Here is a 23,531-nt window from a genome sequence, read left to right on the forward strand (position 1 = left end):
TCTATAAAATTATACAATTTCTAAGCAAATCTACTTCAGTACAGCCCTCTGATCTAAGCACCAGCCAACTGTGCTTGGTTCCCATTGCTTTATTTTACAATTGTGTTTGGGAGCCCTCTGAGCTGTCTAAGGAAAACACTGCATACTTTTTAAGCCCATGGAGTAATCATGTAAAGAAGAAACAGAGAATAATACCCTAAACATTTTCTATATTAGTTTTAATTTTAGATATTGAGCCTCTACTCTAGACGCCTGGCTTGTAAGAATTCTTCCCTGAACTCCTCCGTTGTCTCTCTGTACAGACCCGCTCCATCCAAATCTATCCTCCATCTGATCTACTTACATCTGACTTTCCCCTTAAAACCTTCGAGTGATACCCATTACTTACAAAGGAAAAGCTCTGTCTCCTGTACCTGGCAAGAATACCTCCAAGATACCCGCGGGGTCCTTGTTTCCCACCGCAGTGCTTCCTACTTCACTTAGAATCATATGCCAACGTCTTACACTGGTTGAAATCACCAGGCCTTTGTCTGCCTCTCTGACTACACCTTATCCTCTTCACCTAACCATTCACTAACCTCCCTCCAGAGATATTAGCCTTCTTTGTCTTGCTGGAACATCACCAACTTCCTAGAACCACCTCTACTCGAAAGGCATTTCCCCAGATTCCTGTAATTGGCTCCTTTTCATTAGTTAGGACTCAGCTGCCTGTCATTTCCTCAGAGAACTTCTCCGACCACTGCCCCTAAGGATGTTCAACACCTGTGGGATTCTCGGACTTTAGTAGGAATCACACCACCTGGAGGGCTTGTTGACTACAGATTGCCAGGCCCCATCCTCATGGCTTCTGATTCTGTACATGGAGGATGGGGACCAGGAATGTGCATTCTTACAATTCCCAGGTTATGCTGATGCTGCTCATAGGGCAGCCACACTTTGAGGAGCTCTGCTCTAACACAATCTCTCTTTTGCTTCCTCCATTATGTTCACTGCAATCTGGATAGAACTTCTTTATTTGTATAGAACTATTGTCGAAAAAAAGGAGAGAAGTCATCCGTCTTACTCATGACTGACGCCCAACAGTCCCTGGCTCTAATATTTTGAGTAAAATTAAGGATTTCTAGTTTTCTTACTTGGGATTTCTAGTTTTTCTTACTTGGGATAACTGTTTATAGCAGGATGACATCAGTTAAGATGGAGAAGGAGAAGAAACAGTCTTGTAAAAATGAGAAGTTACATTTGGAATCTGTTATATTGGACTTCCCTACAGAAAACTTCTGTGAAAATATCCAGAAAGCATGAGACTATCTCAACATAAAGTTTCTCAGAGACCTAGTGAAGGTGTAGATCGTGGTAGCCTTGTTCCACAAAGCAATAAATAAATGCACTCACTGGTAGGGAAGGTTTTCTTTTTTGTTTGGAATTTTTGTCATAGTCTAGACATTTGGCCCATTACCTCCAAGCTGATATTCATGAAATCCTCTGATTGGGCTGTAGGTGAGGGAGGAGAACTGGTTTATGCTATTAACATGAACTCGTTAAACATGCTCTCCAGTTTTCTAGGGGAAAACAACATTTAAATGAAAAAGTGTTCATGAGAACGCGTAGGTGAAGGTGAACTTAACGTTAAAGAATTTTTAAAGAGAGACATTCTGACTTTATACTGGAGGAATCTTTTCACTTGCAAAATGTATTTTAGTTCCCCATTATGAACGCAAAGGATTTTCATAATTTTTTTGGTCCTATATATCATATTATTATTATTCTTCCAATTGTAGAAATCTAAAAATTGGGATCGTGCCAGGAATAAATGAGGTGAGTTGTGGAAACACGGGTAAATGTCCTCTTAAATTATCTGAATACAATGCAACTCAGAGAGCATTGCTGCCATTTTTTTTTCTTAATATACACGCAAACACACAGAGCACAGGGACTAGTAAATGTGTTGACATGGGGGTACAAAGTCCAATCAATTCATTAATTACCCCCAAGTAAGTCCACCAATTAGGTTGTTTGATTTGGGGGAAAAATAATATCTGGCTTTTTATCTTCTACTTTGTAACAAACTGACCAGGTAGGTGAAACCTCATAGTGTGTAAATGCAGATGTGAGAAATTATCCTGCAGGAGTTGCTGGCTCTTTAAGATGTTACTTTATGTATGTATCCAAATATAGTATATATGTATCCAAATATAGTATATGTATATTACCTGTATACTATATATGTCATTTTTAATTTAATTTTGCTTTTAACTTTTTTGTGTAAATAAGAGATCCTATCAGATCTAATTAGAGAAATTCCAGAGACACATTCATTACATAAAAGATGGGTGTAACAAATGTAATGCGCTAGGATAAACAAGATTTTGAGAAGGAGTAGACCATTTACCTGAAGTTGCTCTCAATTGTTGCTCCGTAAGGTCATCCTCACAGGTCCTGGCTCCCAAAGAGGCAGTTTCTGCGGAGAACATTAGAGTGAAAAGATAATGAGCACAGCATGTCCAGCTCTGCAGTCACAGTATCACACCCCAAATCTGACTTTTAAAGAAACAAGGACCAGGTGGAGCCCAGGTGAGGCCCCAACACTCTGTACAACCCAGGGAACTGAGGTTACCAGAATGAGTCTAAGCTTAGATCACATGCTCAATCGACAGCACACAACAAATACAACAATACAGACAAAACACGGAAGCAGGAAGACTCATTGGTTTTTATGTCTTGGATATTCGGCCAGGCCTGCACGACAGGAGTATGTGTTATAATGACAATGGCACAGTGCAAAAATCGTGAGCACATGTCTGCTTCTCTGTCAGGAGAGCAAAAAAGAAAGAAAGAAACAACAACAAAAAAACTTCAATATCTCATAGCTGATCTGAGAGACCAAAGGAATAAACAAACAAAACAAACAAAAAACAAAAACAAACCCAAGGACCGGAGGAAACCTGGAGAATATGTCCAGGTTGTCGATCAGTTCACATCTTTATTCTCGTCTTTTATTTGAGCTCCAGAGCAGAAGTGCCAACAATGTCTTGGTTTGCTAAACTCAACTCCATGCACAAATCATTATTTTTATCTACCTCCATTCTTCCTTTGTGTTCTCTGTTGTGTGGAAATTTATAAGAAAATGACTGGACCTCAGAAATCAACCTCAACATCTCCTAATCTTTCTCCACATGGAGTCATTCCATGCTGTTGATTCTATGGGAATGTCTCTTGTCGTGTGTGTTTCTCTATTTCTCTGTCACCTTCTCTTTACTGACAATTTCAGTGGCCCCCACAAAGATCATCCTGCCCTGCATTCCTTGTTTCACCAGACTAATCTCTCATAAAACTGCAAGACCTTTTTTTCAAGAAAACATTATTGCCTAAGCACCACTCATAGCTCCATCCGTTTCTAGGTAAGGGAACTTAGGTATGTAATTTAAACTTTCTAAGCTTCAATTCCCTTTTCAGTGATATGCAGACATAACTGTATACATAATCAACAATTATAAGAGAAAAAATACAAATAAAGGTGCAATGTGATCTAGTCTTCAAAGTGAGAAAAGGCTGGATTGTAGTGAGAGGCTGAAAAGATCATCACACAATTCTTACACACGGAGACCCATGTTTATCTAATATTTCTGGGCACCAGCATCTCTAGTTGATTCTAAGGCTTTAATTAAACAAATAATTAACCTTGAAAATAGAAGTGTCCACCAAGGCACTATTATTGCATTTACTGATTGTTTTTCCTGCTACGTACACCACCTCTGGCCTCTGGTAGTAATCTATTTAAAAAGAATCATAATAAACCCTCAGTGTCTTCACTCCAACAACAATAAAAAAAAAAACATCAGGGTTATTTGTTTTGTTTTGAATAAACAAAACTTGAATTAATCTTGAAAGGAAGAATTCATCCTTAATTCTTACTGATAAATCCAAATAACTTCTAAATTGATCACAGTATTGATATCCATCCAACATGTCATTCAAGAAAACTTTCTTCCTCTTGGCAACCTCTTGGATCTTTATGTCTCGACCAGCACTGTTCCTTTTCCTTTGTGAATGTCTTTTTGTCTGTCTCCTGTTAAACTCTTATTCTTCCTTCAAAGCCTGAAGCAAGTGCCGCCTCCTCTGTGTTCCCATGACAATTAGCTTATAAACATGTTATAAGCTATTTATTTATATATATGTTATACACAACATATATATAATGCTAAGAGCTATATATTTATATATATATATTTATAACATTATCAATATATATATCCTAAGTATATTATGATACCTTTTTATATGGTTCATGCATATTTCCCCAATAAACTGTGAGTTCCTCGAGAACTTTCACCTTCACAGGTTCTCAACTAAGGAAAAAGTGAGGCATAGCAAAGTCACCAGGACGCTTCTATTCAAACACGAACCTACGCCCTATATGCTGAAGCAGATGAATCTCAAGATGAGAATTTTATAAAAGCTTCCCAGAGCCTCAAGCTTCTAAATTCAAAGCCCTTTCAATTATACCAAGCACAGATACTAATTCTGTTACATATACAGATCTTCCTCTACTTACGATGGGGTTAAATCCCTATGAATGCATCGTAAGTTGAAAATGCTTTTAATACACATAACCTACTGAGCATTACAGCTTAGCCGAACCTATCTTAAACGTGCTCAGAACACTTATATCAGCCTGCAGATGGGCAAAAATCATCCAACACAAGGCCCATGTTATAATGAAGTGTTGAATATCTCGTGTAATTCATTGAATACTGTACTGAAAGTGAAAAACGGGATAGTTGGGTGGACCCAGGATCGTTGCAAGTCTACTGGTGGTTTTCCTTTGTGAGTGCCTGGCTGATTGGGAGCCGGGGCTTGCCTCCACTGTCCAGTGGAAAGTGATGAAAGAGAATCTTACCATATATGGTTAGCCCGGGAAAAGATCAAAATTCAAAACTCCAAATATGGTTTCTATTGAATGCTTACCACTTTCAACCACCGTAAAGTTGAAAAATGTCAAATTGAACCACCGAAATAGATTACCTGTATAAATGTGTGTGAGTGTGTATGAAACCATTTATTTCACTCTTCTCTAGAAAAAAATATAATTTATCAAAGAATCCTTATCATTCCAAACACATACATGCAAACGCACATTTCAATGTATCAGATACCCACTCAAACAGATATCAGGAGTATCTAAGTAAATTTGACCAAATGACTACTACTCTTTTATGATTCATGGAAATAAAAATTTAAAAGTGGCAACTTATTGAGTTTGTATTTCTGCCAGTTCTCTGATGATCTCTCCATGTGAAATAGTCATGTAAGGGGGACCTGGGTGGCTCAGTTGGTTAAATGTCTGACTCTTGATTTCGGCTCAGGTCAGGGTCCTGGGATCCAGTCCTTGACAGGCTTCTCCCTTAGGAGGAGTCTGATTCTCTACTTCTCCCTCTCCCTATGTCCCTCTCCCCACTGCATGCTCCCTAAAATAAATAAATAAATCTTGAAAACAGTCATGTAATCCTTATAGTAAAGTTATGCAGCAAATATTAATCCTTATTTCACAAATCAGGAGACTGGAGTTTAAAGAGGTTAAGGTCACTTGCCCCAGGTTCTCAAGTTTGAAAGTGACAGAGCCTGGAGGGAACCCAGTTCAGCCTGGTATAAAGGCTGTGGATGTCTGGATGTGTCCAGCTATAAGGCCGCAGTAACAAGGAGCCTATAAATGGTTTCCTATCTTAGTGAAGTCCCAAAACCAACGTGGTTTGGGGGGGTGGGGGGAGGGGATGCAGAAGAAAGCAACGATCACTAGTCTTGTACAAACTGTGGTATTTCGTAAAACATTACATTCCTTGAATATATGATGCAACTAAATAATAGTTCAGTGCCACATTGAAATCATTTTATTTCAGAGTGATTTAGGGAAATGTGCTAATGTCGAAACCAGAAAATGTTATTTAATCTCACAAATTAGGATACGTGGTACTTGGAAACTGTTCCATTGAGAAGGACTTGTTCAAATAATTTTATAAAGGAATGTAGTTCAGAGAGCCACATAATATTTTTATGTCCTCAACAATGCTGCTCTCTTTATACAAATGATATAAATATTTTAATAAAGGAGCTTTTAACTTAACAAATGAACTGATTAATCTATAGTTTTCTGCCTGTGTAAATGAAATGTTTAAAACCTAGTAATGATACATAGCATCTTTCAATATTTTACTTTAATAATTGCTCTATAATAACAAATTTGACTGCTGTTAACACGATCTGTCTCTTTGCTGTGATTTAATTAGATTACTAATTTGTGTTCTCTAGCACCTGACCTTTCTTATTTAATACTATTTAAAAATAATACCACTGACAATTTATCCAGTATTCTACTCTATTCTGTCAATTTGGTGATGATCACATATTTGAAAATGGTACCAAATTACTCTATTTTTATTAACACAATGTGGGAGTAATCGGTCCCATTTTCTGTGGAATAGTTTATCGATCAACACAATCACCATCATCAACAACAGTGCACAGAGTATTTACTCTGTACCCAGTACTGATGCCCTTTATATGCATTGGAACACCCCTAGCAAGTGATGAGCCATGATTTGAACTCATGTATTTTTATTTCAGAGATGGGTATCTTAACCACAATGATATACTAAGCCATAATTTTAAAATCCCAAAAGTAGCTTTCCTTTTGTTTCTGCAATTATGTCTTGTGTTCATTTTTCTCATTTGGCCTGAATTCTGCTAATTACCCACTCCCCTGGCCCAACCCAAATGGTCACACCTCCAAAGACAATGTTTAAAAACCGAAATTTTTAGGCTTCCTGTTCCTTTTAGTTATGAGACAGAAGGTTCTCAAGTCTCTGTCTCCTTTCCTCACACTTGCCTCCCCAACTCATAAGCCTGTCCATTTCATTACTCCTTTATGCCTTCCCCGTCCCTTCTATGAATAAGGATTCCTGTAAGCAAACTGATAACTTTTAGGTATTTCATCTTCATTAAAAAACAATCAAGTTTAAAAAAAAAAAAACAATCAAGTTTTCATCTGTCAAATCTCCCCCCCCCCCGCTAATAGGAATAATATTTAAAAAAAAAAAAAAAGCTATAACCAATACAAATCTAATGATCAGGGAAAGATCTGGAATTTAAATTTTTTGAAACAGCCTAGATACCTCAGCAGAGAATTCTAAGTTTAAGAATGTTTGTTGTCGTCTGGGAATAAGTCTAACCTAATCTGCATTTCATGATCACATAGTCATGAGCTTTCTGCATTCTTATCAGCAAAATTTGGGAAGCATTTGGTACAAGTTCAGTAAATTTTTAAAGCATTGCCAACTATAATACTAAGACAGTGTCTGCCTACAAAATTTTCACATCTCATTTCCTCCCAGTGATTCGCTAATGCATTAAGTAATAAAGTATACCATGATTTTCACAAATGTATAGCACATAAAATGAAATATATACCACTAAACAGAATAAATATTAAGCCAACTAGTCTAAAGTAATAAAGAGAAAGAAAAACATTTTCTGTAGTCCTAGGAAACAGTTTGAGTTCTCCTCTCCCTGCATCCATTAAAAAAAATAATAATAATAAAAATGAGTCCAATTCCTGGAAAAGACGAAATTCTAAAAGATCATTCACATTTCAAAAACCCTACCTTCTCCTCATTTCTCTTTCGAAGCCCCTCCTACCTTTACCGCACCCGGGGTGATTCATTGTTCTAGGATATTTCAGGGACTCTGATATATAAGAGAAGGTATTTGTAGCACTCTAATTTTAAAATAGTAAGTGAATATTTGGTTGGAAACCTGTTAGGTGCTAAGCATATAACATCAATTTTCTTACTCAATCCTTGCAGTATATCTGTGCAGAAAAAAAAAAAAAAACATTGCTTTTTTGGAAAAGTTGAGATATTAAAGCTCAGAAATTTTAAGTAATTTTTTTCCCAAGGGCAGAGAGTAGCAAAAGTAGGATCCGGACTTAGTCATACTCTCCCCTAAACACTGCTGCCTCCAGGCAGCCCCCAGGACTTCTGGGCCAGGATGTCTAAAACCTGAATTCCCTACCTCCTAAAAACAAAACAAAACAAAACAGTTCAAACTCCTTTAAAGCAAATTCATCACAACAAGATCAATATCTAGAAGAACAAATCAAGTTCAACATCTTTTATTATCTTGCTAGTTTACATTTTAATAAAGACCTCTGAACTTGCCTGGGCAACTGCAAAAGTGAAACCTGTTTTCAGATGAAACAGGGTTGCAAATAAAAATGGTTTCAAGTGGTCTCTATCTTTTTCCTACCTGGATACAAAGAGTGCTCTTCTAAAAAGCTGAGCAACTCAGCATGCTACCAAATGGTTTTGAGTAACTAAGCAACATCATCTTTGTTGACCTGCAGTGCTTTCTCTTAAATTATTTCTTCTAGGCAGTAACAGATTGAAGTGCATTGGATGCTCCAGTGTCAATTATCTGAACGGGGCTGGATTTGTAATTTTTTATTTTCTGGAAAAGTAAAGCTCCTTTGCCCTGCCCTGTCTGGTTTTACCCAGAAGTTATTTTCATATAGTAAGGGAGTAGTATCTCCGGGGACCTCTAGGCCAGGAAAGTGTGATCACTTCTTTCTGCTTCTTGAATCATCTATGACCTCAGTGTAATGGGACCTCAAAAGAATTTAATAAGTTCCTGATATCAATTAGTCTCAATAAATTACTCATACAAATTCTTAATATGCCTTACTTGAAAGTGCTCTTACTGATTTTTTCTTAAATTTATTAATTTCTAATAAATTTCTCTGCATAAGATTCTGTTTCATTTCTGATTGTTTTGAGTTAAGAGATCAAAATTCTATTCTTGTAACTTAGGGAAAACATTGTGCTCACATCTGTCAGTTACCCAGTCATCTGCACCTAAGTCCTTATAGGATTCACCACAATCTCCATATTGTCTGAAATGGTTTTCATTCCTTAGCGTATTGTGTTGGCTTTGCTAGGTGGTTCATCAACGTAGGAAACACCTCTGGTCTACATACTGATTCTCACCTTGCCCAATGATAGCCTTCGCTCCCGTGGAGCCCTGGCTGTTCATTTCAACCTGTTGCTTTGTACACATAGCAAGTTTTTAATCTATGAAAACCTCAGCTTTCTACTCCATAGCTATCAACTTTTCTGAATAGCCTCATGCTAGGTCAAAAGCGTTTCAAAGTTATTTATTTTTAATGCAAAGAAAATAAAGAAAATATTTCCTTCACTATTTTCTTTCTTTTTTAAGATTTTATTTGTTTATTTGACAGAGAAACAGCGAGAGAGGGAACACAAGTAGGGGGAGTAACAGAGGGAGAGGGAGAAGCAGACCCCACTGAGCAGGGAACCTGATGTGGGCCTTGATCCCAGGACCCTGGGATCATGACCTGTTCCTAAGGCAGACACAACTGAGCCACCCAGGCTCCCCTCCTTCACTCCTTTCAAAGAATCCTTACAATGTATCATTTACTCTCTGGGAAGTTGCATTTCTTTGTTTCAGACTTATTGTTTGGTTCTTGGAAGCTTCTATATCCTCTCTTATGTTCTCACCTCAAAGACTTTAGCAATAATAGTCAGTCGCCCCCCTCTAAGACTGCATTGTTTTTAAATTACTAAAACAATTACAGAGTTTAATCAATTTCACAATTTTAAAACAAAACTGATTTTATTTCAATCACATTCAGCGAATCATTGGGCATACTTCTTTGGAGTCATGATCCATGAAACCATCATCTCCACTCTTTTTTTTAAAATTTTGTAATTAAATCAGCCAACATAAAGTTCATCATTAGTTTCAGAAAACATCATTCACTCTTGTGAAGAACCAGAATGAGTAACCCTGTGTTGAAACAATGGTAATTTTTTAAAACTGAGGTTCAGGGCATCTGGGTGGCTCAGTGGGTTAAAGCCTCTGCCTTTGGCGCAGGTCATGATCCCAGGGTCCTGGGATCGAGTCCCGCATTGGGCTCTCTGCTCAGCAGGGAGCCTGCTTCTCCATCTCTCTCTGCCTGCCTCTCTGCCTACTTGTGATCTCTATCTGTCAAATAAATAAATAAAATCTTTAAAAACAAAACAAAACAAAAAACCCGAGATTCATTCTCTTTGCTTGAGATTTCAAGCAAGCAAAGATAAAAGGTGAGCCATCAGTGACGTAAAAATTGCCCACTTGTGCTGTAGCTATCTGGGCCTCAGAAGGCTGTGTTCTTAAAACACTATTTCATTAGAAGAGTATGGATTGGATCAAGTCCCGTGTTAGGCTCCCAGCTCCATGGGGAGTCTGGTTCTCCCTCTGACTTTCCGCCCTCTCATGCTCTCTCTTTCTCAAATAAATAAAGAAAATCTTTTTTTTTTTTTTTAAGAAGAGTATGGACTATTCCTATGCATGTATTTGTATTAAGAAAAAAGAAAAAAAAAAAAAAACATGGACTAAGAAACAGATACACCTGGACTTGAATCCCAACTCCAACACCTTCTAGCTATTGGACACAGCAAGTTACTTAGCCTCCCTGAAATTCAGGACCCTACCTGTAAAAATGGAAGCAAAACTAACCAGATTTCGAGGTGTGATAAGGAGTAAAGAATATAAAACATCTAGTACTGAATAAGCAAGTCAGTAGTAGTTTTCAGCAGTAGCTGTAAGTAGGAGCTATACTCATCCACGACTCTTCTCTGGCTTTGATCCATCCTGCTGGATACAAGTTATTCAAAGGAAAGTCTACATCAATTTGATATTATGGCTTTTTAGGTTATATTTATATGTCATATACTCTCTATCAGCTAAGTTAGTAGACTTTTGAAATATCACTATTATAAGTGTAGATATTTTGGGAAGAGCAAATGTTAACAAGACTAAACATTGTTTTCCTAAGCTGTGTGATTTTAAAGTGTTTTTTTTTTTAATCCCCAAGCATATTTTACATTCTGCCATAAAAGTGGTATGTGTACCAAGTTGTAAAGACTGTTCAATTCACACTGGTTTGGCCATTTACAAAAGTTAAAGTGAAGAAGATGAACTCTTTAGACTGGTAGTGATACCAGAGTCAGCCCTAGGTTTCCTCTTGGAAGACAGGGACACTGTCCTTTCCAATTCCAAACCCTACCTCCACCATCGGCCTTTCATCAAGAGAAAAATTTAAGGAGAAGTCACAAACAACCTCAGATTATACAGATTTGTAAATGTGGCAGTCTCCAGAACACTAAACATCTCCATTAATACACAAACACTGAGTTTGCTTAATTTTCCAGATTATTCTTTACAGTAGTCACCTAAATCATATGTCCGACCAAACACAGCATCAAAGCACATAACACTTCTCTTCAAAGCAATCATAATGAACCAGAGACAATAGTTTAGAGCTTTTACAAAGGCAATGTCAAATGGGAAATGTATGGAATGACAAAACTTTAGCCTCCATCTGTGTACATTTAAACAGCTCTATTAACATGTTGGAGCCAGTCTTCTCATCTGTATAGGGGGAACAAAAATGATCTCTGCTGCTTGCCACAGCAAGTCAATGTAAGGATGAAATGTTAGTTGTTATCAACACTTCCAGTTGACCATGCCAAGTAAGGAAATATAGTCTTGGTATCATACTCTTTAAATATTTAATGTCTTAAGTATGCTGACATGGAATATACCACTACTACTTATAATAAACTCCTCTATACAGTTATATATAGGGGGGAAATTATTGCTTCTCATGTGCAGGCTTATTTATTTTGTGAATTATATATGGCTATAAAAGAAAATCCTCAGATGACTAGATCGATTCTTTTTTATCAACACTATAATTGTTGAAATAAATTTACCATTAACCTAAGACGCAGAAGAGTTTCCTAAATTATATGTAAATAATCCTTGGATTTTCACTATTTGGAGTTTTTTACATTTCACCACATTAGGAATGGTCAAATTTATATGGTCATATACCCCAAATTATACTTAGGAGAATTGACCTAGGCAATGATGGATACAAACATAAGTAAAATAAATCTGGAAAGGGAAAGTTAGTGAAAGTATGCATAGTCCCAGAAAAGGAAGATTAGAAAGTCCAGGTTGAAGCCAAGAGTGAAAATTGTACTATTGGAACCTGCTATGAATTTTCAAGACAATACTTATGCATACCCATACCCATGAAATGTTTATTTAATAAATCATTCATTAATGAGCAAACAGATTGATGAGATTTGGCACATTGCTTTCTTTGGACTGTATTAGCAGTAGAAAAAATTGTTTCTGAGACAAGGCCAATTTTTTTTCCTCCTTTGCCTGAATGTAAAATATTGGCAAAGGGTCCCTTGATCTTGGCAAAGTGAGTTTTAAGCAGGGGGTGCCATGATCATATTTGCATCTTTGGGATGCTGTGTGGAGGACGGAATGGTGGAGGAAAAGTTTTGTTACTAACAAAAAAAAGGTTATTGGAACATTCACTGTACCTCAATCCATTACTGTCTACAAAAAGTCATGGATAAAGGAAGAACAGTGATTCCATTGGAGAGAAAAATGAAAGTTCAAAAGTCCAAGATTGGGATGAGAGAAATACGATGAGCTCAATTTTGGACATGAAATGGAGCGGAGCTGTTTGGGAAACATTTAAGTTTATAAAACTAGATCTTAAAAGAGAAGTCTGGGTTCCAAATACTTGGAAGCTAATACCTGTGAGTAAATCTCAGGAGCTATGCATAGAGTATGGAAGATAAGTTCTAAGGAGAGAACTCTAAGGAAAATTAAAAAGAGGCACTGAAGATCACTGAAACATGATACAAGATAATGACAGAGGAAAAAGAGGTATACACAGGACCCTGGGGTGACTGGTAAAACAGTGGCCAAAGGACAAGAACTCTTCCAGAAGTATGAGGCACAAGTGTACAATTACACAGAGAAGTCAAGTAAAATAACGTATTGGTGACATTAGGAGAGATAGATAATGACTCAACCAAAGAGTTAGTCACGGAATAGATACATATTTCAAAGGAGGAGCAGATAGGACTTGCCAGTGGGTTTGATGAGGCAAGTGAGAAAACAGGAAGAGTAAAAGATGACTATGATGGTTTTTTGCCCAAGAAATCAGGAGAATGCAGATGTGATTTACTGAGATGAGGGAGAATGCAGATGGAAAAAGTCAGGAGGGAGAGAACGCTTGGTATCTGTGGTTTTGAACGTGTTACTTTGAGATGTCCTGGTTATACATCCAAGTAAAGGGGTCGAGTAAGCAGATGTGGGGTGGGGGAAAGGAGGGAGGGGAGAAGGAAGGGAGAGGTCAATGTATAGATGGTAGAGTAAGTCCTTGAGATGAGATTGAATAAGATCACCTAGAGAATGAGAGTCCCCAATTGAACCTGGGCTACACTCCTACACAGGGACATATCAAATCAGGGGACCCCATGAGTAGTCTTTTCCAGCAGGGAGAAGTATTTTATCATTGAAGTTATTTAGAATTGTCCATGAATGGCAAAAACAATAATGAAGCAGGTAAATTCCCTTCAGTTTTATTGTTTTTAAATTTGCTACAGGGCTTGCTTTCTCTTTGGTGCCTACACCGGGTGGAGGCACGCCCACTGTTCCCTTCTAAATTAAGGAGGGAGCAGTGAAGAAGACCAAGCAAAAAGAGTCAACAAGGTAGGAGAAGATCAAGACAGAATTGAGTGTGGAAAGCCTGGTGAAAGAGACATTTCAAGAAGGTCATCTTGTTAAAAGCTGCTGGTTGGTCTAGCCCGAGGAGCACTAGGAGCTCCCCAGCAGATGTGCCAAAAGGCCTTGACCTTTTGTGGAGTGGTAGGACGAGAGCCGCCCTGAATGTGGTGTAAGAGAGAATGAAGGTGAAGAACACAGGGATGTCAAGTGCAGACAATTCTCTGAGGAGTTTTGCTGTGAAAATCAGAGAAATGGGCAGTACATAGAGGCAGGCAGCACGCAGTAAGGCTCCTCATCATCAGGATGATGGAGAGAAATGCTGGTGTGATGACGTGAATGAGCCAGTGATGAGGAAAACATGACTTAGGGCTGAAGAGAGCGAGGCAGGCAGGTGTCCTAGGATGGACTTGAGTGTGGGTTTCTGAAGAGCAGCGGGAATGGGGATGGAAGTCAAGGGTCACAGAAGTCACTGAAGTTAGGCTAGGACTTCCCAACCTCTCAGAAGGTGGAAACGAACAGCATCGTGAAGAGAATCCAGGGAGGAATGCTAGGAGGCGGGAAGGACAAGAAGGCACCAAAGTAACCGGATGTGATAGATAAAACAGGGACTCGGAAAGAGAGTCAGACAGCAGAACCCTCTTTGGTGTAGCACATGGAATATCCCTATGGCCGTCTTTGTAATACACAGTGACAGAAACCATTTATGTTGAGGGAAGATTTGCCTAGCAATCCTGTCTAGCTGCGAGCCAAGAACTGTTTTCCCCTTGTAGATATTATGGGCACCACAGAAGCAAAAAAACTGTGTCAACAAAAATGAAAGCCTTACAAAACTTAAATAGCTCCCTATTAAACTCTTTAATTAAGTGTTCGGGTAATACAATCACACTGTATTTTTCATAATCTTCCTAAGTTTCATCAAAAAAACTCACATGCAATGCACACGGGGATTTGGGATTTGGGGTAGCAGGTGAGGAAAGGTCTCAGAAATGTGTGGTGATTTGGTCCAATAAATTTGCTTTCCTGACAAACTTGAGGAAGTAACCCATGATCATCACCAATGTAAAAGATGACAAGATGAAATACTGCCATAAACATCTGATGATTCGAACAAAGAAAACTGCAAAAAATTAAACCTATCACTCTTCTAAAATACACGATAATAATAAAGAGAGAAAATCGTACTTTCAAATGAATGGGGATAATTCACAAATGATGACCAGAATTCAAATTCAAAGAAATACAAAATAAATAAAAAGCGAGAAATATGGTCACCTTAAGAGAATAAAAAATGTTATGTTGAGGAGGAGGGAGAGGAAGCTGGTGGTAAAGAAAATGAACGATAAGTAATTTTTTCTTTTTCTCTTTTTTTCTCATTTTTATCTCATTTTTTCTCTTTTTATCTCATTTCTATATACTATACATAAAAACTATCTCTAACGCGGTAAATAATTTGAGCCAAATGCAGAATTCTCTTTTGAGGACTTTAAACAACTGATATTATTAAGGATGTAGCAGGAACAGAAAAGTATGTTCAATTCAACACAGCAAGTAATAGGAGAATAAATTACATCTTTTATATGGCTAATACTTTTTTCCTGTCCCATATATTATGTATATCTCTTTACACTGGTTCTCTCACACCTGTCCTCAGGATATCTCCTCAGGAGATATCAGCTAATGTATCCCTCCGAATACTCTAGAACTTTATTTCCAGAGTGAAGAAAACTGCCCTCTAGTTTGTAGTTTGTTTACAATGATTGGAAATATGCAGAGCTGTGTCATCTTTCTTCAGCTACACTACAAAATGTTGAGAAGTGTATATGTATATGTATACATATACATATGTACACATATATACATATATACATATACATATATACATACACACATATATGTATATACACACACATATATATACATACACATACACATACATATATATATGTATACACACACACATATGAAAGGGGGCATATCCAAATGGAATCAATGTTCCAATTTTGCATCCCATCTCCTCTGTTTTATCTCTGAAAGGGTTGCAAGGTATTTAGGGACTGGTGTGAGGGCACATTGTTTTCCTTTCTCTTTCCAAATACATGGAGGCCATCCTGTCTTGCTACGTCTTGTTTATTCATGTATTCAACGAGCTTTTATTGAATACTGACTATGTGCAGGGCAACTCTGATAGTCACATTACTGGAGGTACCTAAGAACAGTATTTCAGTTTAATCAATCCTTTTCACTTAGAAAGACACAAAAATATCCTGGACTTGCACTGTTCCACTTGCCCTAAAATATTTCCTCTATACTTACTCAGCATAAATGATATTAACAGACTAACTTAAATATAAGCTCTAAATGTTATAAATGAAAAAGAGTCCCTAACATCATTTTATTAAAACTACAAAGGCCTCTTAAAAATCTTGATGAAAAACGACTACCTTTTTCCTAGTTCAAAAAAACCTACAAAACTTTATGAACACATTACTTCTTCTCCTCCACCACTAGTTTTTTAAAGGATTATGTTTGGAAGGGGGAAAAAAAGGTGTGCCCCTGCTTCTCACTTTTCCCCTGCCCACTTAGCCTGAGAAATTGCCAACAGTTGCCAAGCTCGGGAGCCTTGACTCCTTCATTGCTTATATTGAGTTGGTAAGTTTGCACCGTGGATTTATTGTTAACACTCTTTCCTGCTTACTGAGAGTCACCTCAATGACAGTCCCTGACTTCCTCTTTCCTCTACCAGTCCCCCACAGCCGTGGTCCCAGAATGCGCTTTCTGCGCATAGGTCTTCCCAACACTATATCCCTCGTACATATGGCTGCCAGACCATGCTTCCTACCACACCTTTTCAGCAGTTCAGTCTCACACTCGAAAGTTCGGTTCCTTCTTATTTTCCGCCTCTTCAAATCTGAACTTCTTTGCTCAGCTTTCAAAGGCTTCCATAGCCTCAACGATCTAGTTAATTGCGTTCACTTTCTCTTAAATGGTCATTATTATTAGGCTTTCAGTTTAGTTTCTTGCTTCTCAACACAACCATATCAATTTCCTTTCACCCCTAAGTCCGAATCATATTATTTCCCCTCTCAAACCTAAGGAGTATGCCTAAATAAATGAATAGATGCAGAGACAAACAAATAAAACCTTATTTTTTATTTCCAATCCTACTCATTCTTCATGTCCTAATACCTCCATTAACCCTACAGATCCAAGGCTCCTCTGAACAGCACTGAATTTGATGAAGTTCCTTAAAATGCCATAATTTACCTGACTTACTGAGTCCAGTACATTGATTCTGTCTCCTAGGCAGCTTCTAAACTCCTTGAGGGCAGATTTTTCTGTCTCCCACTAGCCCAGGCCAAATGCTACCCCCGGAGCTGTTGCCCAGCGGATTCCTCTCAAGCGGCTTCTATAATCAATAATGGCGGCCAAGGAGAGGAATCCTCCAGGTAACAAAACAGAGTCTTTTCCTCCACTTCATTCTGATTCTGACTGCAATTAATTCATCAAGCATTTGCCACATCTGCTATTAAATACAAGTATTTGGTATTCTCTCTCAAAAGCAAAAGACTTAAAATCCTAATGCAACAGGCTAAAGAGGCAGAAAACTCCTTTGAGGTATCTGCTGGCTCTGTGAGCAATCTCCCTCGCTTTCTTCCTCACACAAAACTGTTATACATGGTAGAAGCCAGTTCACCTCCATTGTTTTCCTTCCACTAGTCCCTTTTTGTGACTGTTTCATGAATATATAATTCCTGTGCATTTAATTCTTTGAAGTCCGAGTACATTCTTGTTTGAAACAAAAGCTCTGGAGGGTGAAATAAGAGTATACAATTATTGCAAAATGGCAATAAAATCACCTCCCCACACTTCCCTTGAGATCTGTGGTCAAGGAGATCTGGCTGAGGGCTGAGGCAGACGTCAACCTGACTTTTAATTTTATGAACTATGATCACTTGGACAAGAAAATATCTTCCAAGTGTCAATATCATTTCTGTAAATGGGAAGAAGACTTTGAAAAGACTGCTTTGAACAACGTTTACAAAAAAAAAAAAAAAACCCTTATGAGCAAATATCAATAGTATTTTCTTGATTTTTCTCTTTCTCCCTTATAAGGACTTTTTTAAAAGTGAGGAAATTGCAGTTAAAAATTATTTTATAGCCCTAAATGAAAACATTTGCCTATTAAGCTCTAACGACCTACAATATTCTATCTGTAAAGCATCACTTGGCCCCCTGCTGTTTCATTTAACTTTAGCTGAACCTTTTTTTATTGCTTCCTAATCTACCCTAATTTGCCTAAGCCCCTTATTTGCCATTTCTCAAACTGTTTGTTTACATCTCACTGAAAATGTGTAACAATAACAAAGTGCTTTAAGGACTAGGAATAATGATAGATTTAGACACATAATTTTACTTCACAGCATAAAAGACATTCAAATTAACACACGTTCCCGGAGAGCCCACTGGGTGACAAGGGCCATATTTGGCGAGGAGACACTAAGCTGAAAACAGCCTCCCGGTGCCTTCAAGGAGCTTAAGTCTAGAGGAGACAAACTAGAAACAACCAGCACTATTTAGAAAGTGCTATGTTGGTACTAGGAGCCAAGTATTCTTGACACAAAGGAATACGAAACAATTCTGTGGGAGAGCAAAGCATCAATGCAATGGGTATTTTGTTCTGTGTCATGTCATTTACATTACTTTTTCTGTTTTGGAGAAATATTTTATAAACAAATGATAAGACAAGGACAATGATCAGCTTTTAAAACCTTTCGTGATTCAACCTATGTAAATAGCAGAATATGACAAAGATATCTAGAGTGATGCTGCACTGGGAATCAGAAGCTTGGGTTGTACTATGGATTAGAGATGTAACACTGCATAGATCATGAAACTAGTGAGTGCATATTTCTCCTGCTGTAAAATGAGGGGCTGGACCCACGAGCTGTCATGATCCTTCTGGCTTTCCCATTAACCTGAACATCTGCAATGATGGGGGGTGGGTCAACTCACAAGTATTGGCTATAAAGGCTGAGGACGAGACCTCATAAGACTGAGCAATATTTCATGTTTACCTCAAATCTGTTACATGTACATTTATATTTACAACCCTCTCTTCACATTCCTTTCACATCATTAGCCGTTGGTCCACTGTATTTGCAGAACCCTTAGCACTTTTCAAAGCACACTCACATTCATTATCTGAAGTGCTCTAACTCCTCATGCTAACCAAACGTGGAAGAATCTCCCCTGGCTCTGTTGCTAAGACCTGCACCTTATCACTTTCTTATTCACTCTTATTTTATGTTACTCCACTTTATGCTTAACTCCATGTGTTTCCTCCTTCCTTTCTTCTCAGAGGAGCCAAATACATTATTTTCTAGCCCTTCTCTACTTACCCATTTGTCGAAATCACTGAAGTGGCTTTGTTTCCACCGAGTGCTTACAGCCTCAAGGAGCAGAAGCACAAAGGTGACTCTGTCTACTACTTCTGTCAATTTGATTTAGGGAAACTCCCATTTCCTAAGATGGTTTCTTTAAAAATATGATGTCCCTGGAAGGTCTTAAGTTGGCAGCGTGTACTGGGGAAAAGGAAGTCTGTCTATGTAGCCAGGATGCCCAGGAGGCACCCATCCTACTGAGCGAATGCATGGTCAGGTTGGTGGGGTAGATTTTCAGGGAGGGCAACAAACATAGCAGTGCCAGGGAAAGTGACTCCATCTTTAGAAATGTAATACATGTAATATTAAAGCATATTTTTAAGCATATTTTCAACTCAAACTATGTGTCCCTAGTTTTCTTTCAAGGGTCTTAGAGAACAGTATTCTTGCTGAGGAATATTAATCTTCTAATGGAAGCTACGGACCTCTTTCCTATAAAAACGGACATCAGGATAATTTTGCAGGCAATTACAAGGGAGCATGGACTCTCTAGGCCCAGGGATCCCAAGTTATTAAGCTGGGCAGAAATAACCTAGATAAGCACTTTTGTGGGTGTTACATAACTCCGAGAACAGTTCTCTACATTCTTGTTTATCTCATTAATGTAAACCTTCTTCATTTGCCAGAAGAACAAGGATTAAGTCATCTAATTGGAACAGTCACAACTTTGTGGTTTCTTTCTTTTTGTTTGTTTGTTTCTAGTAATTATCCAAGGCAGTATTATAGAAGAATAATAGAAGTAATAAACAACTGCAAGTTCTCAACCAACATTTTCTGAAAGAATAGAAACACAAGTAGAAATGGAACCCCAGATGAGCTGAATTTGGTCTGTAGCATACTCAACATTCAGTGGACACGGACTTAGACCACCTATTTCCCAATGATTTCCTCACTTTATTTGGCTAGGATCAAAAAAAAAAAAAAAGAAAAGAAAGAAAGAAAGAAAAAGAGAAAGAGAAAGAAAGAAAAATGAACAGTTAATGCCAAACCACATGGATGTGTTTACGTAAAAACAAATCAGCTGATCATTGGGTAACAAACAAAACAGAACTCCTCTTCAGAAGAAAAATTGACTGCATTTTTCCAAATATAAAATCTACAAGGAATTAACTGAATTTTTAAACTGAAATAATCAAATGTTTTAGAATCATGTGCTTACATATTGGCAAGAAACGTTACTCCAGTAGCCGAGAAGTGCTAATGGGCCTCTCCAAATACTTAACTGAATCCTTATGTAGAATAGATTTTATTAAATATAGCAGGAATAGCAATAACTACCAAGCGTCACCAAGAGCATGTAGATCACCAGGAGAACATCCAGTGTTTCTGTATTATGGCTAATCTTGAAACTACGAGTTTTAGACAAATAACATTTTCAAGAAGGCAGTAAAATGACAGTATGCAAAGCAGCTTCATAAAATTTAATACGTATTCTACAAAAAGTGGGAAAAATTTTGATTTGAAAAACAAACCCATAAAGAAGGAAATATTAAAAAATTCAACTTGGTTTTTAAATAAAGTTGATTTCCAGACATCCTTTTTAATTCTCCAGTTCATCCACAAATTTTATCACTGAATACCTAAGAGAAGTCTGAAAACACTGAAGGATGTTGATATTTCTGGCTTACCAAAATTTGTAAGGTTTCTTTTCTTTTCTTTAATAAACTTGTAAATATTCTCAATCAAAACAAAAATTTCATCATAAGACATTACTAAGGGGAGAGAAAAGTGCTTTAGAAAAGTTTGGTAAAATCAAGAACGACAATAGATTATGAACTTGTAATAGTCATTTCAAATCATCTTAAGATGGCCCAGAAGCAAACCAGCATTCTTTTTCCCTTTCTTCCCCCCATGAATCTGGAAATAAAGATATTTAAAAACAAAACAAAATAAAACAAAAAACCATATCAGGAGACTTATTTTTAGAAATGTTTCTTTTATCTGTATATGATACCAATGCTGTTAAAGATTCTGAGATAGGCCAAAGGGCAGTTTAAAAATGGAAACTTTTAAACATCATTAGAGTACATAAACCTCACTCACAGGCACCATCTTGGCCTTAAATGTTTATACTAATATTTGTCATTTGCAAATACCTCAATAAAGCCTAGTTGGTACTTGGGGAAATTAATCAGATTGAATTCCATCAAATAATAATAATAATGATAAAGCAAAACACATTATGCTTGCAGTTGTAAATTATCCAACATGTTAGACAGAAAAACACATTAGTTCAAAGAGTGCATACCACTGGTTTCATTCATTTCCCTACAATCCATATGGAGCCTTAACCTACAACTCTTCCCTTTCTTTAGCTCATTCAAGTTAAAAGACGGACATAATGCTTAAAATAGTCTTTGAAGGCACACATGAAATACGTATTTGTGACTATTTTACCTAATAAGGATAAGAAGCTAAAATACCAACATTCCTTTCTTCCAAAGTCTACTGTGTTTCTTACATTTGACTTAACAATCACCTAAATTTTACTTACTGTCTGAAGAATTAAACACCTAAGTATATCAAATACTCCTAGACTGAAATCCAACAAAGAAAACGAATGCCTCTTCTCTATTAGACAATGTGAACCGAACTCAGGGTTCCCACCGAGGTTCACCGTGCACAGCTAGGCAATTACAAGCTGAAAAGCTTCACGAGTTTCCGTCAGGTATCCCAACCTGAAAATTCCAGGCCTATGTCATTCCCTGAACATCTGCAACACAATCTAACATTCTTAATACACAAGATAAGCGAACACATTTAGTTAATTAGATTCTAAGGCATATTTACACATACAGTCAATAAATGGAAAAGTTTTATACCAAAAAGCAACATGCAAACAAGCAACAGACTCTTTTTTTTTTTTAACTTTAGAAGCTGATGCTTTGACAATGTTTACTTCATGCAATTTTAAACTTGATTCTGTTAATATTTGCCTCAATTAAATATAAGCTCAGGCTAAAAATAATCAACCCATAAAAGAAAGCCTTGCCGTTACTTTAAAGTAACTGAGATACGCGTGTTCTCAACATTAACTGTTTTTTCCTCCTTTGTTCTTATACTCTACAGAGGTTCCAAAATACGATATACACTAATGCATATCTATGACACATACACATAAGCTAATGCACAAAAGCATCTGATTCTATGTTTACCCAGGGTCATCTGTTATGGTTTCTTTCCTGCCAAACCACTTCTGGTGTTTCCAGCAGGGCAATGACAGCATACACCTTCTTGTTATTATTTATGTACCGAAGGCCAAACCAAATGTCTGGGTGGGTCTCCAAAGACATAAAATCGGTAGGTTTTTTTCCATCCACAGGACCCAATTACATTTAAATAAACCAACTCCTAGTGAAAGATTGGCTCCAACAGAAAATACCATGCAACCACAGACACTGAAATTAAATCAGAGTCGTAAGTTTAGAAGCCACCAACATATTGTTAAAAATAGTCTTTAGTACATCTTTGTGTATGCGTCCACAGGCAAATAATGCACATTAGTAATGAAAAGAGATTGTTCCATTTCCTTCTCTGAGGTGCATCCTTTGCTAAAACTTCCTAATCCATGAAAGTTTTCAGTCTCGGGCTAAAAGCGTAAAAAAACAAAAACAAAAACCAGCGGCTGCTCTAGGAACTCCTCTCCTCACAGAGGCAGAGCCGCTCACATGAGCTGCCGGGGCTTTAAATGGATGAATCCTTTTGGCTGATCCCGGAGTGGCACGGACTTGACAAATGTGGGAAAGTCCTCAGCTGTGAGATGCAGGCTGAGGTTGTGGACTCTTGGTCAATTGAAAGGTTGCATTAAATGTAAATTATAGAACTGTTCCTTAGATATATACTCCTTTCACCCAGGTGAAAGGCAAGCTGGGTGTCACACTCACTCGGAGATGGCCCAGTGGTGGCTTCCGAGCTGGGAAAGGAAGCCAGGCAGCCAGGAGCAATTATAAGCGCCATCTCTGAAGGACGGAAGGGAAGGAAGGAAACATTTTTATACATAACCATATTAAGTTTCCTTTTTAAAGTGCCTCGATGTATTTCTCTTTCCAATTTAGACGAAAAAGTATTAGTTTTAAAACTACGGCAGAGCTGGCAGTAAATATTGCGCGAACAATTGTTCTTTTATTAAGTATTTATTGAAATAAATTCCTGTGCTTTCTCATTTTTCTTCTTCGGTTCCAATATTTATTTACAGCTGATTATTAACATCTGCCAGCATCACGGTTTTATCCATACAGAAGCCGAAGGGTAAAAAAGTCACACACACCCTTCTAACGTGACCTGTAGTTAGACAGAAAACAGTTTTCCCAGTCACCGCTTGGCTTCCTGTCTGTGACCTCTGAAAAGCATCGGAGGCCAGGGTTAATGGCCTTTCCAATCTCTGTGATAAGAATTCATTTTGTTCTATTACCAGCAGTTATCTGAGGAGCCTGCTGCCTC

At 37.6% G+C, this 23,531-nt stretch overlaps 1 protein-coding gene across 5 annotated transcripts in view; it reads right to left on the reverse strand.

Annotated features, from left to right (window-relative positions):
* Positions 1-23,531, reverse strand: part of ZFHX4 (zinc finger homeobox 4) — a 182,552-nt gene that overhangs the window by 29,823 nt on the left and 129,198 nt on the right. For all 5 annotated transcript variants that reach the window (XM_044245425.1, XM_044245428.1, XM_044245429.1 and 2 more), the window contains exon 5: positions 2,390-2,458. In XM_044245425.1, the coding sequence (XP_044101360.1) occupies positions 2,390-2,458 (69 nt within the window). The remainder of the gene's footprint in view (positions 1-2,389; positions 2,459-23,531) is intronic.

This window comes from Neovison vison, chromosome 4 (assembly GCF_020171115.1).
Source record: "Neovison vison isolate M4711 chromosome 4, ASM_NN_V1, whole genome shotgun sequence".
NCBI lineage: Eukaryota > Metazoa > Chordata > Mammalia > Carnivora > Mustelidae > Neogale > Neogale vison.